General features: G+C 38.9%; 1 protein-coding gene across 1 annotated transcript; it reads right to left on the minus strand.

The window, feature by feature from the left end:
* Positions 1–1965: 1965 nt before the first annotated feature.
* Positions 1966–20998, minus strand: LOC145404651 (uncharacterized). The gene is made up of 7 exons (XM_080276175.1): positions 20838–20998; positions 17111–17235; positions 16536–16675; positions 14597–14784; positions 10943–14165; positions 4735–4824; positions 1966–3235 (listed from the first exon to the last, which is right to left on the minus strand). Exons 1-7 carry the CDS (start codon positions 20964–20966, stop codon positions 3123–3125), a joined length of 4008 nt encoding a protein of 1335 aa, XP_080132301.1. The 5' UTR covers positions 20967–20998; the 3' UTR covers positions 1966–3122.
* Positions 20999–21411: the final 413 nt, after the last annotated feature.

The raw sequence follows: 21411 nt of genomic DNA on the forward strand, positions 1-21411 counted from the left end.
AACTATGGGATTTTTCATAATACCAGGTACCCCACTTGTAAACCCAAATTTGCCCTTTTACAATAATTTAGACCCACTAAATCCATACATACTGTTATGATAAGCATCAGAAACACACATAGGCATGGTAAGGTTAATACAAAATGATGAAAAGGGCACAATAAGGAAAAAACACACACCATATAATGACCTGAGATGGGCTTTAGTTAGGGGGTTCTGAGGCTAAGGGATGGAGTGTTAGCAGTCTCCACCACCTGTGATTTAACTCTTCGAGTGGGGCCTTATCTTTGAATCCCTCGGAGGCATCAGAAACCATACATTTTGCATCACCATTGTTGGCAGAAACCAGCTCAGTTGCACAATAATAATTTATCATTACAGTAAAACCTCACTATAACGGACTAATTGGGACCAAAACCATTCAGAAAAAAGCGAAATTCCAATAAAAGTGACATCCGAACTTCCCCCTGCTTACCTGGACTTTTTCCGATTGATCAGACATTTGTCCGGGTCGCTCCAACTTCTTTTTTTCATTAGCACTTTTTCTTCATTACTTGTTATCGAACTCATATCCAGCAATCTACAGCCATCCAATACCCATCATCAAGGTCATGACAACCACCCACTGCCCATTCAACACCTATCATCAAGGTCATGACAACCACCCAATGCCCATCCAACACCCATCATCAAGGTTGTGACAGCCACCCAGTGCCCATCATCAAGGTCACGACACCCTACCCAAAAATCCTCATCCTCCACCATCCCTCTGCCCAAGCTGGAATGAGGTCAGGCAGTCCGGACCACTTCTGGCTTTATTGGACTTTTCCCAATATACAAGAATTTAGTGCAGTGGGCTCCTTGAGTCCGATAAAAACGAATTCCGGTATTGAAGTCTGGTATATCAAGGTTTTAATGTATAATTTTTAAAAAATGTGTGATAATGGCAGGAGTACAGATTCCAGTCTAGCAGTGATAACAAAAACTGCTATAACCAAGTGTTGATAACTAAGGGATGTCTTGACTGTACAGTAAATTTGTGTGTATTACATTCCAAAATAAACAGAAATGCATCTTTGTCTTGTATGAGATGTTTCTTTAATACCTTGAACAGGAGAAAAATTTTTATTATTCTTGTTCTCCATAGATGATTTTTTCAAATTAGACTGAATTTTTTAAATTGAAGTAGTCTTCATTAATCACTTTACTTCTTTGGGATCTTCTAAGCTGAAAAAACAATCTGGTTACTGTAGGAATAAACTATGAAACTGTCATCATACCGTAGTGATTAAAACCATGGATGGAAACTGTTCTTAGAATGAATGGGCATTGCTCATCACATTTTGCATTATAGATACAGTACTATTGTAGTGATGAAAGAGTAATGGAGGGGGGAAAAAAAGCTACATATTTCTTAGGTTCTTCAATCTGGGACTATTTTTTATTTTAGGTTTGATACTCCACATGCTTTTACTCACCTTAAAGAATTCTTATGTCATACCATTAAAAGAGTCTTTGGATCACCCCCCCAGTTTGTGCATTTGGATAATGGTAAATAGAATTAGGATGTTACTAATGTTATTACTAAACAGGATTAGGATGCTACTCATGTTAAGACAAGGCTTTTGATACATTAACAAGACCTGCTACACATTTTTTGGAAACACAGCATCTACCTTGCACTACAAACAATGATCAACATTCAGTGCCATATATAAGGCAGCTGAATAATGGCTAACTTTAGATTACACAAACTGGATTAAAATCTATCTATCTATCTATCTATTGCCAGACACCTCAATCCCGTTTGGGGTGGCCACAAACAAATCGCCTCCAAGTCGCCCTGTCCCCCGCCATTTCACTGCCCTGCTCCCAACTCACACCCCCCCTCTCTCATATGCCTCTCCACCCCATCCCTCCATCTCATCCTCGGCCTCCCCCTCCCTCTTCCCCCCTCCACCTCACTCACATACACTCTCTTCGTCAGTCTTTCACCCTCCATCCTCTCCACATGGGATTTAGCAGCTACCTGTACTTTTAATTACTGATGATAAAGTATACTTCAAATAAAATGTTTCTGTAACTGTTCAACATCCACAGTTATCTAATATGATGTAGTGATGAGATGTGTTAACTGATTACAATGCTACATCTTTTCGGCTGATTTGGTTAGATTACATAAAGTAAGGTAGAAATTTAGCTTCCTGCTGCCTTCTCGGCTCTAAGTTATTCATGGTTACCTTCCCTGTGTTATTCATGGTTAGATTCCCTTGCTGCACCAGTAGTGTGAAGAAATTTCATGAATGTATAATTCAAACAGACATGTACATCTGACCACTTTACTTTACACAGATCAATGAATTACAGGAAAGTTACTTCCATACCAAAGTAAGTGAACAACTATAACTGCCAAACAGATGCGACGTTACTAACAAAGTACCTTCATATGTACTTGCCACAAAAATTTAGGTTGTCACTATCTACTATGAAATGCATCCACCATATCCAACATCGTACAAATTGTCGCACAAGTTTTAAAAGTTATATACAATGACTGTAAAAACTAGACATGAATTTGGCTTATGAAATGAATAAATGATGTGGTCATAAAATACATCTGTAGTAAGTTATCTTACTATGACATTGGTATTAAGCAATTTACCTCCTTAATTACTGTATAATAATTCTAGTAATAATAAAATAAAGACAATGATAGCAGTAAAAATTTTCTTAATGATCACACACCAGTATGATATTACTTCCAAAGTATTTACTTTCATTCACTGTGTGATTTTTGAGTTGTACTTTAGTATAATTTCTAAACATATACCACTATGTTAAGTAGAAGACTGTGATACTCTACCATAATACTGTAGGCACAAAACCTCCCAAACAAAATCACCTACAATATTTTACAATGCAGTCTATGATTGATACATAATCTGAACATACAATGAAAAACAAAACAAAAAGTTCAATGTTCCTTAGTAATATATCCTTGAATTTTTTATTTCGTTACTGTACCGAGTATCACGGTCCAGCAAATGACACACATGCACACTCAAACATATTCCACTACCTTTCATTCTAACTATATCTCTACTTAAGAGCATAAAACACAATTACACTGAAATATTTCTTCCTTCACTGGACCATGTAGTTGCAGACTTAAAGACCTGAGTGGAATCATCTATCTGTGCACCTGGAGCCACATTGTGAACTGTTGAGCTTGTGTCTGTGGGGGGACATCAAAACACATAGTCAGCACTGTTATACAGTACATGTATATGTAATATGTGCTACTTCTGTCTAACATGGTTATAACTCGGAAAACTGCATTTAATCCACTGGTGCCCAGTGTCCTCAATATAGGACGAAACTGGGCATTTTCAAAATTTAATAAAGAAGGGAACCCTGGGGCAGGGACCCATGACCTTTGCGACTATGAGCTGACAGGCACAGTGCGTTACGCCTAGCACCCTTCCAGCAGAATCCCCTGCACAGGAATTCTGGGACCCAATGGGATATACAGTGCACTACAGTATTATCATGAGCAAGAGTTTGCCACTAGCCCCAATGAGACTTACATCCAGAGTTCCATATTTCTCATTCCTCCTTGAATATCTGGGTATCCTTCCTTTTCATGTCCTTTCTGTTGTGCACTTCATACTTCTATCACATAAAAATGTTTCAAATAATACCTTTCACTGAAATAGGTGACAGAGAAGTGCTGTCACGACAGCACATGAAATCAGTCATTAGGCAATACAGTATATCACCAAAAACTAACCCACTACAAATCTTACAACAAATATGTCAATGCATTCTCATTTTTTCATTAAGTCTTAGTTTTTATACAGTATGCAGAACTCCAAATCTAAAGACACTGCATTAAAAAAAATAATGATAAATAAATAAATAACTGAAATACAGGCATATTAAGATTGCACATACGTAAAATGCACAAGTTCAAGTCTATCATGGTGCCTAGTAATGACGGTAAACCCTCTCTATATTGCACTTTCATTTCATTTTGTTATTGAAGGCTCCACCATGCTTACATGCATTGGTCTTGGTCACCTAATGGCATTTCTCCCTGCTGCTCAACCTCTGGCAGGTTCCTTATTCAGTTCCTTATCCCTGAGGCCAAAATGACCTCGTCCCAGGTCTTTTATGGACTACCTCTTGCACTCCTACCCTCAACATTAACACTTCTCACTTTCTGCACCCAATTATCATCCCCCATCCTTTTCACATGTCCAAACCATCTCCTCCAGTCCCATCCTACCTCTCAATTTAGATACAGTGGTGGAATAACACACTTGATTTTGTTTCTGCATATTACTTTCATATCCCAATTAATATTTCTCGATTAAACAAATATTCCTGGCATAACCAAGCAATACAAGCATACAGATTTCTGACTTTTAGATGAAAAATTTCAAGACTAAACTTCAGAAAATCCATGCGTTATGGAGAAAAAGTAAAAACAAATTTGTAAATCAACACTGTCAATTTACCCCAAATCACCCATTCTCATTTCTGAACTAAAGGAAAAACTGAAATTTGTCGAGCAGTGCAATTAGCAAGTTAATGACCAATACATTTTATCTTCATCACCATCCTTTTATCATGCATCCCAAAAATTAGACAAAATTTAGAAAATGAGTACGCTTAAATAATTAAAATGTCATTACTGGGAAAAAAAAAAAAAAAAAAAAAAAAAAAACTTACCTCCAGTTTTAGGCTTTCCATCATCTGCTGAGGAATCACTTGCTGGTGACAGAGGACTGTAGGTGTTGATTCTCTGGCTGTAGTCAACCTCTGTTACAAACACAAATTGGCTATCATCAGCATCAGTATCAAGAGGGACTAAGACAGACAGCTAGTCACGTACCCCCTATGTGTAACCCTGTTGCTGTGATTGGTCCACTCAAGCACAGCTGCTACCCTATTTACGAACTTTCGGATAAGGCTTTTTTAATGGAAAGTATTGATTTAGTTATTATGTCGATGACTGGTACAAAATAATGTGTACAGTACTAATCAAGACTTACTGACAATGGTATTAATGATTACATTTAACTGGAGGAATTGGTACAACACTGATATTTCGGTACCTCTTAGCACTATTAAATTCATAAGTAGGAGAGCTACTGTATATTAATAATGCTAACTCCAGATTTTGTTCAACTTAAAGAAATTCCAGCAGCCGAAGGATTAAGAAAAAAAAAAAAAAATATATTGAGTCACTCTCTGCAGCTGGTACATCACGAATTTAGGTTAAGACCAGAAGGTTTAAGTTAGTCAAGAGAAATCCTAGCTGTCTAAAGACTTTGGTGACTTAACAGGGCAAGTGAGATGCGCTGGAAATCCCTCTACTGTATGTCCTGATATAAGGATGTGTTGACTCCACTATACAGCACTGAGTTGCATGCAGCCTCACCCCTCTTACATAATGGGGAGGTAATTGGGGGGAGAGGGGGAACAGTACCCAGGATTTCCTTTCTTCTCTGAATCATGCTCCCTGTTAGATCAAAGGGCCATGCTCTGGATTTCCCAACCCCATGTACAGTACATATGAGAAACTGGTTTTATAATGATAATCAACAGATGACAAATGTACCATAGTTATCATCTCTTTAATGAAGCAAAAATGGAATGGAAATATAATTACAGTACAAGTACAGTATCTAGTTCATGGTATGAAAATAGAAGTTCCATTTTTGTCTGCAATGCTGGATGGAGTGAGAATATACATGACCATTCCTGATGCAGTTTTATGTTATCTATTCCCTTCTTGGAGGGATATGACACTGTCCCAATTAAGGTGGCTCTGGCTTTCTACACTGCGCACTCTAATCCACTGTAATCAAAACTATCATACAGAAAGGACTACGCTAGTATCATGATGCATATTACTGAGTTAATTTTAAAGGGAAAGTATGGTAAGTTGTATGAACAATATGGTGACGAACAACAACCAGCAGTAGAGTCCTGTGACTTCCATCCACCCATCCATCATCCAATCCTATGTTGCCCCATAAGGAACGTAGGAGTCCGGGGCGAGGCGAGTTGGTCCTGACATTTAAGATGAGAGTGACCAGCCTCACTCATCCCTGAGTGGCATTACATGAGCAATAAACCCCAACCACCCCTTGGATATAAACCTTCACCGGCTCAATCAGACTGGAGTGCCGTAATTACCACCGAAACCAGCAGGCGCCAAAATCTGGTTATATGGTTATCACCCAGTGTAGTAAATGGTTTCCTGGTGTACAGGAAATTACAATCCAAAATTTACAAAAGACTGCATTACTCAATGCACATCATGTGCATGTTAGCACTGCAGTCATCTATTCATACAGGAATCTACCAGTTGCTTTATTATACTAATTACCAGTAAATTAATAAGAAGCAATGCTACTTTTTTATACAATGCCTAGAAGCCTATTATATTTTGATAGGGAAGGTAATTTACATAACAAAATACTGCAGTACAAAACTACTGTTAATTTTTGAACAACTGGTGTTCTCAATATTATGAACATAAAACTACACTCTGCTTACCAGAGTGTGAAGCAGCTGGAAAAAAATGCAATTTAGTAAACAAAAGAGAAAAATTTTACATGACATGCATATCCAACTATGAGAACTTCAGAATTTTGATGCTCATACAGACACATCAATACACACTAAATTATTTTATTTAGCTGCTGAAAGTTTTCATGCTTGCTATGCAAACTCTGTGCCCAGAGCCTAGTTTTGAAACCCCAGCTATGGCAGATATTTAAACGAGGGTGCTGGAAGTATGTCCTTTCATTACAGAAATCCTGCTGTCCTATGTTCGCACCCAAATTTTCATTCATTTGCAGCTTATTTTACATACCTCAATGGTAGAAATAGATAACACTATGGCTAAACATTCTTTTCGTAGCTCTTCTTCGTGACTAGTATCATATTCTAGTATTAAGCTAGAGTTACAACTCAGTATTGAAGATGAAGAGAAGGCAATTTTAGGCCAAATTAGAGTAAAAAGTATACAGTAGTTAATTCCAGTGACAAAGCCATTAAGCTTTAACTTCCACATGTGCTGCTATCACTAGACACCCCTTACTTACTTATTTATTCCTGATCAGCATGGGACAGGATTAACTATGGTTATCACTCTCCCTCTTAGAAGGCTTGGCTGCTTTATAATGACAGATGCAGACCGAGACAAGCATGACTATCCAGAAAGTCCAGCAGACACCAGATAATACAACAGGATTTTCACTCACCAAAATTTGATACATATCTATTCGCCTCAAAGCCTCTTTTTTTATTACTTTGCAACATGTGCCCACTTCTTATAAAATGTACAGGCAGTCCTCATTATACGGTATATGTTCTAAACTATAACATTTTACACAAAACGGGTACTATATACTCGGGGAACCTGGTAAATCAGCTTTGTGGGTAGTAGTGGAACTTCAGTTGCCCACTTGCAAGTTTTGGGCTACATGGAAATTCAACATACTGACACTGATAAACTTCATGGTACAGCAAAAACTGTGTTTTAAATGAGAAAAATATTATATAAAAACAGCTTTGACAAAATATTTAGTAGTAGCTGAAAAATATGCTTTGATTTAGTGGTAAATAAGGAAAGTACAACATCCATGATTGCTAATCTTTTCAGTGTTTGAGAAATTGCTTAATATTATCCTTATTTACGGCTCAATCAAGGCATAACATTGTTCAGAAAGTACTTGATGTTATGTAAAAGCTATTTTCATGTGATATTTATCTATTCAAAACATGCTTTTGTGCTAACACTACAAAAACGATCAATGCCACTATTTTGAATGTCCTTGCAACCTAAAACCCACAAGTGGTCAACTGGTAACTTTAACAAGTACCAATAACGTGGCAAAAATGTCACAAAAAGGTGATATGAGGATTTACCATACTGAACATGCAGCTTCCATAAGTTAGACAAAGAGTCTATGACATTGTTCATTTACCAGGGTTTCCTTTATTTGTGGCTCCTACAATGTTTTTTTTTCTAGCCTGACAATGATCTCAAACCCCTTTCAGTTGAGCTGATGGACAAGTGTTGTAAGACTGGAGCACTGATTTGAAGAGTAACCAAAGATACTCATTCCTACCTTAAAATTATGGATCACCTGGGTCCATTAGGACTGCAGGCCACCTCTCTAACGACTGAGCCATCACCTCCCCCCCCAAAAAAAAAAAAACTCCCCAATGTAATAAAAGAACACTGAGGTTGATGATTTTTTTTTAAACATATGATGCACGCCCTCAAGACTAAATGCCTTAAGTAAAAGAAATAAACTGGATTATCTGACTACTGTATTTTGGAGCTATCAAAATTAATAAGTAAATAAATGTATATAGATAAATAAACAGAACTCTATACTGAAGCAAGTGTGGAATACAAAGAAAAGGTACATGGAAGACTTATTATAGAGAAAGTAAGAGAGTTATCAGAAGTCCTGGTAAGTGATGAACAGGGTGGCTTTAGAAGCTGCAGAGGATGTGTGGATCAAATATTTGCAGTAAGACAGATAGTGGAGAAGGCTTGTGAGAAGGACTATAAGGTGTTTATGGCATTCATGGATCTGGAAAAAGCAAAACGACAAAGTAGACAGAGAAGGATTGTGGAAGGTTTTGCACGTGTGCGGTGTACATGGTAAGCTGCTAGGTGTCATCAAGGGTTTTTATGATGGTAGGGAGGCATGTGTAGGGGTAAATGGGCATCTAGTGAATGGCTCAAGATCAATGTGGCATGTGACAAGGTTGTGTGATGTCCCCATGGTTGTTCAATATATATATGGATGGCATGATGAGAGAAGTAAAAACACAGTAATGGAGAGAGGGATGGAGTTGGTAATGAATGGCGATGGCTGGAATATCTCACATTTGTTGTATGCTGATGATGCAATGCAACCTGCAACTACTGGACAAGAGCTTGGTACACTAGTGCAGAGTTTTACTGACGTCTGTGAGCACTGAACCTTGAGAGTAAATGTAGAAAAGAGTAAAGTGATGGTAACAGAGAGAGAAGGTGACCCCCAGTGTGAGGTTACAGTGAATGGAGACTGGAATTGGTGGGCGAATTCAAATACCTGGGTACAGTGATAGAAAAGAGAGGAAAATGGGCAAAAGAAGTGGAAAATAAAGCGACACAAGGAAGGAAAGTAGCTGGTGCAATGAAGGCCTCGATAAGAAACAGAGGCTTGAGTGTTGCAGCTGAACGAGGCCTACATGGAGTGTTAGTGCTAACTTTAACATATGGATGTAAGACTTTGGTGTGGCATGAAAATGAAAAGTCAGGAGTGGAAGCAGTGGAGATCAGACTGCTGAGGAATGTATGCGGAGTACAGAGGGTGGATAGGATATGAAATAATGTGATTCATGAAAGATGCAGAGTGAGGAAGTCTGTGAACACCAGAAACGAAGAGAGTGTACCGAGATGATATGGTCATGTGGAGAGAATGGATAACAAGAGAGATATGAGAAAGGTATATCTGGGCAAATTTGAAGGAGGAAGGGGGCGAGGTAGGCCATGGAGAAGGTAGAGGGATATGGTGGATGAGTGTGTGAGGAAGAGATGTATGGAAGTCGGTGAGGCTAGGACACTGACAAGGGATCGACCTGGCAGGATGGACGTTGTGAGAAGTGCATGATCAGGGATTTGGCACCCCTTTTCAACATAACTGCGTTTAGATTGACTCTATTGGATACGTTTATGTGAAGCTGCAAAATGTGGTGGAAGTTTTTGGCATATCAGATAAAGCCAGGATTCCGGAGGCTTGAAAATGAGTGAATGGAAGTGTGGCCCATTGGAGTAAGCAAACTTGGCCTGCCTGGATGATGCTACTCCTCACCCTGCCCTACAGTGGGAAAGGAGGTCTGGGTGATGATGATGATGAAATCATGAGAACTGGTGAAAAATTTTTTTTTTTTTCATTTAGCACAGAAGAGACCTCATTTAATGAATGGATAGGTGAACACTACATTTAGCTTTTCCAGTGACATCTCTCCAAATGAAACACAATTACACTCTTAGGCTGGTGAAGTCAACCCTCTCATGGTTGAGAACTCTACTATCTGATTTTCTATTTTTGCCAAAGTCAAATGATTTTATGCATTTTTGCAAAAGTCAAATTATTTTATACAGCTGAGTGAGTAATAGGAGTGTGTTAATACTGGTTTCAGGGTTAAAACTATATTACAGTAAACCCTCGATATAACGAATCCTGGTACTGTGAATTTTGGATATAATTAACGGCCAAATCGTGACCGAACTTCCCCTGGATTTTGCGAACAAAGGTAGCTAAATGAGGGGGAAGTTCAGGAATCAGCCCATGGTGACAACAGCATCCCTTCCTGGCACAGTAAGTGTACTGTAACAGTACCACATTATACTGTATTCTTATTACAGGCATTGTATTCATATGAACAACTTCATACAGCACTGTATTTACATGCACAACTTCATAAACCATTGAATTCCCCATGTAAATCTTCATAGTTACTTTAGGTTATGTTTGAGCATGTAGGACCGAACGACTCCCCTTAGGCTATATAGCAAACTGAGTTCGGTAATCCCTCAGAAATACTGACCCATCGTATACTGTATAATGAATTTTCGGATATGACAACCCACCCCTCCTCCACTGAGTTCGTTATATCGAGGGTTTACTGTATATTATTCCAGCTAATACCAGACAATTTTATTTAACAGAGTGAATGAAAAGTGCTGATTGTTAACAATGGTACAACTGATTCTCTCATGGCTGCAATAACTCTGTACCAACATCAGTTAATATTTTTCTGGTGTCATACTAGAATTTATGTTTGTTTGTTTTTCTGTTTTTGCTTATGTTTTACAGACCTTTAGCTGAGTGTTAAAAGCAAATCACAGTTTGCTAACCATAGTCTCTGCTGGAGGTCCTGTTGCCGTCATCCTCTGGCGTGAGGAGGTAGCCAGCAGGGGTGACTGTGTTTTGCCGCTCCACCAATTGTGTAGTTTCGCTCTGCACCGCCCCCTGTATATTGCTGCCACCCCAACGTCCGGCCCTAGTCGACCGTCGATGCTGTGGCGACCCAGACTGGCTGGTGCTGGAGGAGGCTGAGCTTGAAGTGGATGCCCTTCTCCGCTTTACTGGCGGTGGTTCAGATCTCGCTCCCTGTCCCTCAGCTTCAGATCTAATTCCTTCTCTCTCACATTGTCCTTCTCTCCCTTTCCCCAAATGCTTCACCACTGCCCCAAGTTTCCTCATACATGATAGGAACTCCCCAAAGTCTATATTCTTATCAAAGTCATCCTCACTGACCTCCATGTGTAAGTCTGAGTCATCAAACCATCCATCCAGTTCCATATCCATCTCATCTGGGACTGTTTTCGTTGTTCGGAGGTAATCTGTAAGCCTGGTGTCCAATGCCCAACTATCGAATCCTTCAAAGTCATGTTCATTCTCCTTATCAATGTTGTTGTTCTTGTACGTGTCGATTTGTTTACGTTTCCTGAATTCTCTGGTCTCTGGGTTCTTGTTATCTTTACTGTTTTGCCTCCTGGTTTCACTTTTATCCAATTTCTTGATGTATGTATCTTGGTTTCTGGTAGTTCTCCTTGCTTTAATGTTACCTGTTTTACTTTTTTCAGTAGCATCTGTTTTGTCTTGGTCGGTGGATTCAGAGATACCAGTTCTCTTAATGACTGGTCTCCTGGTTTTTTTAAGATCTTCTCCCTTGGTTTCAGTGAAATCTGTTCTTTTGAGGATAGGTTTTCTGGTTTCTCTAGTACCAGTAACCATATTCTTCACTTCATTTGTATTAATATCTTTCTTGGTTTCACTGTTATCTGTTTTCTTGATATAAGCTTTTTTGTATCCACTAGCATTTGTTTTCTTCAGGCGTGGCTTCTTAGCTTCACCGTCATCTGAGTCTGAGGAATCGCTGTCATCTGTACTCTTGGATGTGATTTCGGTTTTCTTAATGTCAGTGATGTTTGTTCTCTTGATGACTGGTTTCTTGCTTTCACTGGTATTTGTTTTATCAGCTTCAGTGATATTTCCTCTCTTAAGGATTGGTTTCTTTGAATCAATTTTCTTAGTTTCACCAGCACCTGCTTTTCTGGTTCCACTAACTGATTTCAAGGTTTCATTGTTCCCTGGTTTCTTGATTTTAGTATGATTTGTATCTACTTCCATTTTTTTACTGCTTTCTTTGGAGTCTGCTTTAGTAGTGCCTGATTTTGGTTCAGCATCATCATCACTCTGAGGACATGAGGACGAATCATCGTAATTTAGCACAATGGCACTTCCATCATCATTGAAGAGGACAAATGAATCTTCCTTAATCCCAAGTGAATTTAGATTAGGAGTTGCAGAGCCAATGGTGCCTTTCCCATCACTGCTCTTCCTTCTCTTTTGTGTTTTATCTTTTGCCACTTTATTATCCTGATGATCAGTGTCACTACCTGAGGTACCGGTACCTTCCTTTTCACTGGCTTTTTCGTCATCTGTACTAAACTTTACTTCCTTGTCCATCTTTGAGCTTCTATCCTCTCTGCTTGATCTGCCCTTGTGTTCTCTACTCCGCTTCCGGTCTTTTTCATCTCGGCTAATTTTTCCACCTTTTCCTTCCTTGTCTGATTTGCTGTCTTTCTCTCCCTTATGTTTACTTTCTGACCCCTTCTCCTTCTTTTCATCTTTGTCATCTCTTTTCTTCTTGTCATCTTTACTGGAGTGCTTGTGCTTGTCAGATGAGCTCTTCTCTCCTTCTTTCCTATGTTTAGAAGATGAAGAATGTTTACTGGAGTGTGAATCATGCTTTTTATCACTTCGATCAGACTTGCTGCTTGACTTACTCTCATGTTTGTCACTCTTGGATTCTGATTTTGAGCTGGACTTTGAATCACTTTTATCACTCTTGCTCTCTGACTTGCCACTGGATTTCAAATCATTCCTGTCACTTTGGCTGTCAGATTTGCTAGATTTATTTTCCGGAAGATCGCTAGGTGTTCCATCTGCTTTTCCCTCAGAAGACTCATCAGCCTTGTTGCCTCCCTTGCTGCTTGACTTGTCCTTCCTGCTTTTGCCCTCATTTGACTTGTCACTCGAGTGGTGGCTAGACCTCTCCTTGTCTCGCTCACCTGACGATTTCCCAGTGGAGGAACCTGAGCCAGAACCTGAGACATCCCTGCTGGAGGAATGGTGGGAGCGTGGTCTGTCCCGGTCACCATCATGATCCTTGTCTCGCCGGTGGTGCTTCTTGTCCTTGTCGCGGTGGCTGTGATGGTCATCACGTGATTTAGAGTGCTTTCTCTCCTTGTCCCGATGATGCTTCCCATCGCGATCCTTCTCCCTCTCGCGGCTGTGAGAGTCGCGTTTACTCTTGTGATCACTCTTTGATTTTCGTGATTTGTGCGAGGAATCACTTGTGTGTTTCTCCTCACTCCTGTGGTGTTCAATCTGTCGTCCTTTATTCTCACTGTCACTTGTTTCTGGGCTTGAAGTTGTGATTTCTCCTTCTGATTTTTCATATTTTGCTTTGTCTTCTACATCAGATTTTTCTGATGCTGTGCTGACTTTTGAAATCGAACCTTTACTTTCCTGTGATTCTTCTCCTTGAGCTGCAATGCTTCCAGATGCAACAGTCTGGTCATCCTTGTCTGCTCCAATACTAGACTCTGTGGTGACAGATGGATCCATGTACTGTGGCAGTGGTTCACCATATTTGGGCTCTGAAGGGGGATACTCTTTGGTGTAGGTCGACTCGAGTGATGACTGAGACACGTCCTCATCCCTGGGCTTTTCATCAACAAGAGGAGTTGATGTTGTGGATCTGGATTCTTGCATCAATACTGGGGTTCCTTCTGATTTATCTTGATTATCTGGGGATTTCTTAGTTTCAGGAGAACCCTTTCCCGAGAGTGTTGAAAATGTGAGGCCAGAGGAATTAGAGGAGATGCTATCAAGGGACTGGTCGTCAAAGAGAGGGAGTGTTGGCTTGAGTGTCGTGCTGGGCTTGGTGTCCTCCGTGTCCTGGTTGAGGTGTAGCCGCTCTACCTGTGAGGTAACGCTCTCCTCGGCAGTTTCAGCTTTGCAGGAGGTGTAGTCCTCAAAGCCATCCCGTGCATCTTCACTTTCATCCTGACACAGCACATATGATTAATAATCCACATAAATTACATTGTAAAATAAAGAGATTTCTATTATAACACTGTACAGTGACTGACTATATAGGACGTAAAATGAGTACATGGACCATTTCACTAGGCATGACTCTCTCTATCTGCTAGCTGAAAACTCCTTCAACCCTTCTTTGGTTGGGATATAAAGGTCAGGATGATGATGATGAGGATAATGAAACAACTTCTTAAAAATACTGATGACAATAGCCTCTAGAGGTCTCAGGAAGTCACCAAGTCAAGTATTTTACTTACATGACCCAATAATACATGACTTAAAAAAGGGTCACACACACAAACACACACACACACACAAAAAAAAAAAAAAAAAAAAAAAAAAAAAATGAAAAGCATAACACACGACAAAGATGGCAATATTTAGTACTACTGTACCTTTACTATACTGGCCTCTGGTGTGGGAGGTGATTTTTGTTCAGCCTCTGGAGATTCACGAGCCAGTATGTCGTCCTCTTCCGATGAAATGACATCAGTTTCCATCGGCAGGAGGGTTGGTTTAATTTCTGCTGGTTGTGGTACTTGGAAGGGTATGGGTTCCACCACCGCAGTTTCTTTGATGCATTCTGGAATTAATTTTAAACTAAATAATTCATCATCTTTAACTTCTATAGCCAACAAAATGACATCACTCTCTTAAACTCCTTCAATCAGAGGAAGCAGTTTCTTTATGATTTTTGTTACCACTATATGATTACATTCAGCTTAAGGGAGGCATCTTGCAGTGAGTGGGAAAGTCTAAATCTAACTTCTGTGTTTTAGAAATTCTGTTCTGATGCGAATACAGGCATACTCCGGTTTAACGATGTAATTGGTTAGGTAAAACCCCATCGTTACGCGGGTACCGTATATTGGGGCACTTTAACATGTAAAGCAATGTGGAGCATTTACCAGCCTTGGGTTTCCTCCCAAACCAAGCCCAAAACCCACCAAATGTGCCCAAAAACACGTTTAAAGCCAATCTAAACGGCCTAACAGCTGTCAAGGAAGCTAACCTAAGCCTAACACCTGTAAATAACTCACTAAAATGAACAAATAAAATCTGAAAATCATCAAATATAAGCCTGGAAAAATCAAGCATAGCAAACTGTACCCCAGAATGACAATGTTCACCCCATCTATGGCTAAAATACATTAATCTAAGTCTAAAAACAGTTTATGAATCAACCTAAACACACAATTTTAGACTAAAATATAATCAAAATTGGTTAAAAAATCAAAACCCATCGTTAAACTGGGGTTTGGCCATCGTTAGGTGGGGTATGGTGCTACCCCCACTGTTAAGCTGGGGTATCAAATCTATGGGTATCACATATCGAGGTACTACTGTATGATCGTCTGAAGACAACAAAAACAAAATTAATGTCACTGGATTAAAGGGGTTAAAATGTGGTAGGTGGGAATGCTCACCATCCACTCACTCAATGTAATGCTGCTTTGGGTGTCTGCCCCTTTCCTCTCTTCTTTCCTATCATGAGCTGCAGTTGTCACCACTCAGTCATCAATGTTATCATCCTAACCCTTATTCTCACCTAAAAGATAGGGTATGGCAGGATCCACACACAATGAAAGAAGGCATGAATGAAAGAACTATCAATAACTATACTTGATGAATTGGTCATCATAAGCTAGTCATTCAACCATTATCGAGGCTAATATTAGCTTCACCTTACAAAGCCACCAACACATATCTGTTTGTATTTTTCTTTACATTTGTATTTTTCTTTACATTAGGTGACCAAGGCCGACACATGCAAGCATGTTGGAGCCATTAAAAACGAAAACGAAAACGAAAATGATGTGCTCCAAATACACTTGCAGGATAAAGCAGAGTACTTCAATGACAGCCAACTAAAAAGGAGGGTGTCAAACCATTGTCTTGTCCTTCCCTGTAAAAACTACATCAATCAATTTTATTCATTTCCAACTCCTTAGCTTCCTGAACTTCAATAACCCATGTTCTCCTACTCATTTACCATATCATCTTTTTGGCCTACCACACCACCTTCCACCTTCAAACTCAATAGCACATTTATCCTTTCAGCATCTTAACTATATTCATTACGGTACCTCTATACTTTACATAATACTGATCTCACCACTGTGTTCTGCAAGCAACTTCACAGCTCCTATTATATAGGGACTGATCTTTTATTTTTATTTTTTAACCTGACTGAATCCCCACTAGAAACCAAAGAAATGTCCTCTAAAACTCTCATGTTAAACGTGGAAAAATGGGTTATGAACAAGAAATGGATGATGATGATGATGATGAAAATGACTGAGTAAACACCAGGCTAAGCTATCAACAACTTACCCTGCTTCTCTCTCTTGGGTTTGTCAATCTGCAGGAAGGCATACACTGTGTCCTCGACATAGGGCAGGATCAGAGGCTTGATTTTTGGATTGACTACTTGGGTAATGATGGCATCTATTCCAGATTCCAAGATTCCAAGACTGCAACAAAAAGAATGAAAGTATGGTAAAGTGTCAAGGTTACCAACAGATTACTGCTGGTAGGTAAGTCTGACAAGATTAATAAAGCATGTCAATAGCTGTACTTCTTCAACAGACTATAACCAGCACTCAGACATTCTCTACTACTGAAACTATTCACTGCTCTTTCTATCATTAGCATACAAACATACATACTGTACTCATGAAAACTTAGGCTGCATTACACTAGGCTGCTCTCTTCCTTAGAGATCTGCCATGTATACTAGCTACACTTTATTTTCTCTTATGTTATATAAGCATTTTAATATCAATATAGTTTGCATCAACAACATACAAGAGGATACTGAGGTGTATGGGCCAAAATAAACTCATTTTGGAAGAACTGTTACAAAATCCCTCAAAACTACTCAATATGATCCATAAAGAATGTCTTACCCATTAACATGTTTGCGAACACCATCTCGTAACTGATTCTTGTTCATATCATTCTTCCAGGTGTTCTTCTCAAGGAATTTATTGACGTGACCCTCCACACGCTGACGCAAGTTTTGGAAGGCAGGCTGAAATGGAACACAAACAGTTCTTCCTGAAAGCTTTATACACACAGCACATGCCCAGAGAACACTGAACTTTGAGTTGACTAATTCTTGTACTGCATCATTAAAAGGGATAAATAGCATTTTAAAAACACAGTAACGCATCATATATAAACTCTTTCCATCCTAGGCTACATACAATTTTCTGACATTATGATGGTAGGTGGTGGCAACCATCACCCACTCACCTGATGTAGTGTTGCCTACTTCTTCACTTTTAGCTATCATTTTTTTATGTGTCTGCCCTTCTCTCTTCCTACTTCTCCAATCTTCCCTGTCACTTTTTATTAATCTTCCTTCCTTTCCAGGTGACTTTACATTGAATGACAAACCTAATGGCTTCCTGTAAGCCAGGAAACCGTTAACAATGTTGAATGGTAACCATATAACCAAGCCTTACATGTTCCCTACATGTCAATGAGTGGGCTGATGGAGGGTCAGTGCCCCTCCCCATAAAACAAGTAACTCAATGTACTGGCAAAACAACGACACCTTACAGGATTAAGGTGTCTGGCTTATTATTCACACAAAAAAAAAAAAAAAAAAAAAAAAAAAACCCTGCAATATCCTTAAATATGATTGCATTCCCTGAAATAAACAGAAACTTCAAGCACCACCCCAGAAAACAAAAAAAGTAGGCTATAAACAGTATGGTACATTCTTCACTTGAAATCTCTAGTATGTACAGGAAAAATGTTATATACTTCAAGCTGTGCAGCTGCCTGTATCTCATGCCTGTAACAATGTTTCTCACTGATGGTTCCATTGCAAATGGATATTAACGAAGATCGTACTTAAGAGTAAAAAGTTATGTATCCTCTCCCTCTAGGTTACATTATGTTTGTTTGTTCTTTGTGTCAATCTGGGAAATCTAAGCCCAACTGGCCATCGAACTGATAACAGGCCATTTCTTGCTTTTCTTCCTAGATTGCTCCCATTCTTCTTCTTTTTTTTTTCCAGAGTGAAAATGGTTAGAATGCATTAATAACAAAATACTGTGATATAAAACTGGAAGAAAAAAAAAAAAAAATAAAATAAAGAAATCTAACAAAGAAAATTAGTGGAAAAAGCCAACTAAAGCAAACATTAGTCATACTGCCAGCCCCCCAGACAATGTACAGTAAGACCTCACTATAATGGACTAACTGGGGCCCATTCCGAAAAAATGCGAAATTCCGATAAAAGCGACATCCGGACTTCCCCCTGCTAATCCGGGCTTTTTCCGATATATCAGACATTAGTCCAGACCGCATGAACGGTTTTTAATCTATTTTGACTACTACTGCAGTACTTTACTGTGTTATAACTTCACTACATTAATCAAATGGTATATTATATATAATAATACAGTACTGTACACTGATATAGACATGTTTTATTTACATTATTGTGGTGAACGTAACTGAAGTGGCCAGGCAGTCCGGACTGCTTCTGGCTTTATTAGACTTTTTCCGATATATAAGAATTTAGTCCGGTAGCTCCTCGAGTCCGATAAAAGCGAATTCCGTTCTACTGAAGTCCATTATATCGAGGTTTTACTGTACTGTATACTTAAATCTGCTAAATGATTGTTCACCTAAAAATTAATTTTCGTTTACCAGTGTATGTCCAGTAGGATCCCCTAAAAAGCATTAAAAAAACATACATACATAGCTATACTGTATGTGAACACCGTTCTTGCTTAAACAAATGCTACAATTCCTCCATTCGATATATGATCGATTGTTATCAAATTAATTTTCCATGACTGTACCCCAACTGTATAGCAGGATTTGAATGGAAATGAAAAAGAAAGTATACTGAAAAAAATAGAGACAGAGAGAGAAAGCTGACTACCGTACTACTTTAGCTGCAGTTACTTAAAGAATAAATCCTTAGCAAACACCTGCAGCAAAATTACTAACAATTCAATAAGTGGCCTAGCCTGTGATGATAATGACAAATTTCAAGAGGCAGAAGACAAGTAAAGACCTCAAAAAATTTAACGAAGCAAACTGTGAACCCACATCTAACACATTTCACAACAGGTAAAATGTCTATCTATCTATTGCCAGATGCCATAATCCCATAAGGGGTGGCCATTTGACTCTGAGTTATTTGTTTTATGGGGAGGAGCACTAACCCTCCACCAACCCACTTGATGACACGTAGGAAGCATGTAATGTAGCTAAGGTACCGGTAATTATTATTACCTACATGATAACAAACTCACTATCTTAAGGCAAGTAATTTTGGTACATAAGCAACACAGATAGTTAACTGTTCCACTGTGAGTGCAAGAAGTGATTGGAAAAAGACAAAATATACCCATTTTGGGATATTTAAGGAAGCAGCCAGGCAATGTTACCGACAATCTCTCTGACTGACCGCGTTGTCAACTTTGGCTGCGTTGTTTACCAACCATCTCCAACTGGATGCATTAATGTATTCCGTGTCAAAGCAATGGGGAACTTAATGATTTAACCAAACCTAGGCCTAATCCAACCTAACCTCACTTGTGTTTGACAGCCAGCCCTCAAATCTGAAAATGTGTGTTGGGAACGTTAAATATGGCCGGCTACTGGCTGATGTTGGAAGATTCTTTACACAATTTAAATCCTTATTTTTAACTTTCCGAGGGAAGTTTATAAAATTCCCCAGTAGCGGTGGTACTCCAGGAATAATAACATGTGAAATACTCATTTCCACAGAAAATATGGAAAGTCCACATCCATTTGGTAAATAATTAATAAATATAAAAGTGAAAATGTAGGAGAGCTATAATTCATATGGCCTACTGTAATTTACAAGTTTATTTTTTAACAAAAACTAGGGTGGAACTTTCACTGTAACAGAATTAAAAACTTGCAGAAATGTATAACTCCAAAGGAATTAATTACAAAACTTTATCAATTTTACCTAAAGACCATAGCAAATGGCCACTTGCAATGTTCGGATTTCAGGTCAATTTAGCCCCAAGGTCTGAATCAACCTGCTGTTCCCAGTAGGATGCTGGTGAGTGTCTCAAGGAACCTATGCTAACCTTATTATTATTATACTGTATTTAACAAGGCCTTAAAACTGCCATCTCTCCACCTTGAATGCTGAGCTGTAACAAGAGAATAACACCAAAATATGATGTAAAGCCACAGTGTTGTCATTTCCTCAACTGATGTACATAAAATAAGCTGCAAAAGGCTGAAAACCAAGGCCAGGTTAATGTAAAGTGTCAAGTATTGTAATGTATTGCTTCTGGAGAATCTGAGTGTCATAAATGAGCTATTTACACAATTATGAAACTTAATTTCTGTAATAAAAAAGACATCACTCAATTAATAGTAACTTTCCCACATATTATCTGTTATAAATGCCAAACTGAATAATTTTCCAACTAATAAGGGCCAGAACTGAGATGTGATGCAAGATCCTGGACAGTTACATAACTTTAATTATTGTTACGGCCACTTGAATCACCAAGATTATATCTGTGCAAAATATGTACGCTATTCTCAAAACACATATGTGACCTCACCACACACAAATCCTTAGCTCAGGAAGCCATTACATCCACCAGGTGAATCACTAACCTTTGTGTCAACATCAGCTAAGCACTCCTTCCTGAACTGATCAAATATTCCTTTGGATTTTAGCTGGCCTACTATTGCTTCTACCAGCCTAGGGTCTCCAGGAGGCAGCTGGGTGACTGGAATATCCATACTGTACGGATAAAACACTCAGCACGGCATACACTTCCCTTTCGCCCTCGCTGAGTGAAAACAAAACATTCGATTCCGAGGTCAAAACAATTTCATGAACTTGAGATATATTCATTTGTTTCCATATCTGATACCGATCTTATGGGCAATTTTTTTTTTTTTGCATTTCAAAAAATTTTTGATATAAAGATTCATTGAATATTTAAAAGTTTTGTACTCGCTCTCTCTGATAAAACAAAAGCAAATTTAAGCAGTTTTGGTAAATATTAAAGGGTGAAATATTTCTTGTCGCAAAGAGTTAATTTTGCTCACTTTATACGGCGAAGGTACGGGCGAATATTTCAATATTTTTCTGTTACCGATCGTCAGATCCCACTTGAGGGCAGAAGCATGTTTGACTTTAACCCTCTCACCCCGTGACCCCCCAACACCGCACCACACATAC

Source organism: Coenobita brevimanus, chromosome 64 (assembly GCF_032717465.1).
Source record: "Coenobita brevimanus isolate Jiangsu-jjx chromosome 64, ASM3271746v2, whole genome shotgun sequence".
NCBI classification, from domain to species: domain Eukaryota; kingdom Metazoa; phylum Arthropoda; class Malacostraca; order Decapoda; family Coenobitidae; genus Coenobita; species Coenobita brevimanus.

What these genes read in the sequence shown, in the direction of transcription:
- LOC145404651 (XM_080276175.1), bottom strand. Translation starts at nt 20,966, where the DNA reads ATGGATATTCCAGTCACCCAGCTGCCTCCTGGAGACCCTAGGCTGGTA. An exon ending in TAGCTGATGTTGACACAAAG is followed by an intron (nt 17,236 to 20,837) that starts GTTAGTGATTCA and finishes GTTCCATTTCAG; the next exon opens with CCTGCCTTCCAAAACTTGCG. An exon ending in GACCTCCAGCAGAGACTATG is followed by an intron (nt 4,825 to 10,942) that starts GTTAGCAAACTG and finishes TGTTTGTAACAG; the next exon opens with AGGTTGACTACAGCCAGAGA.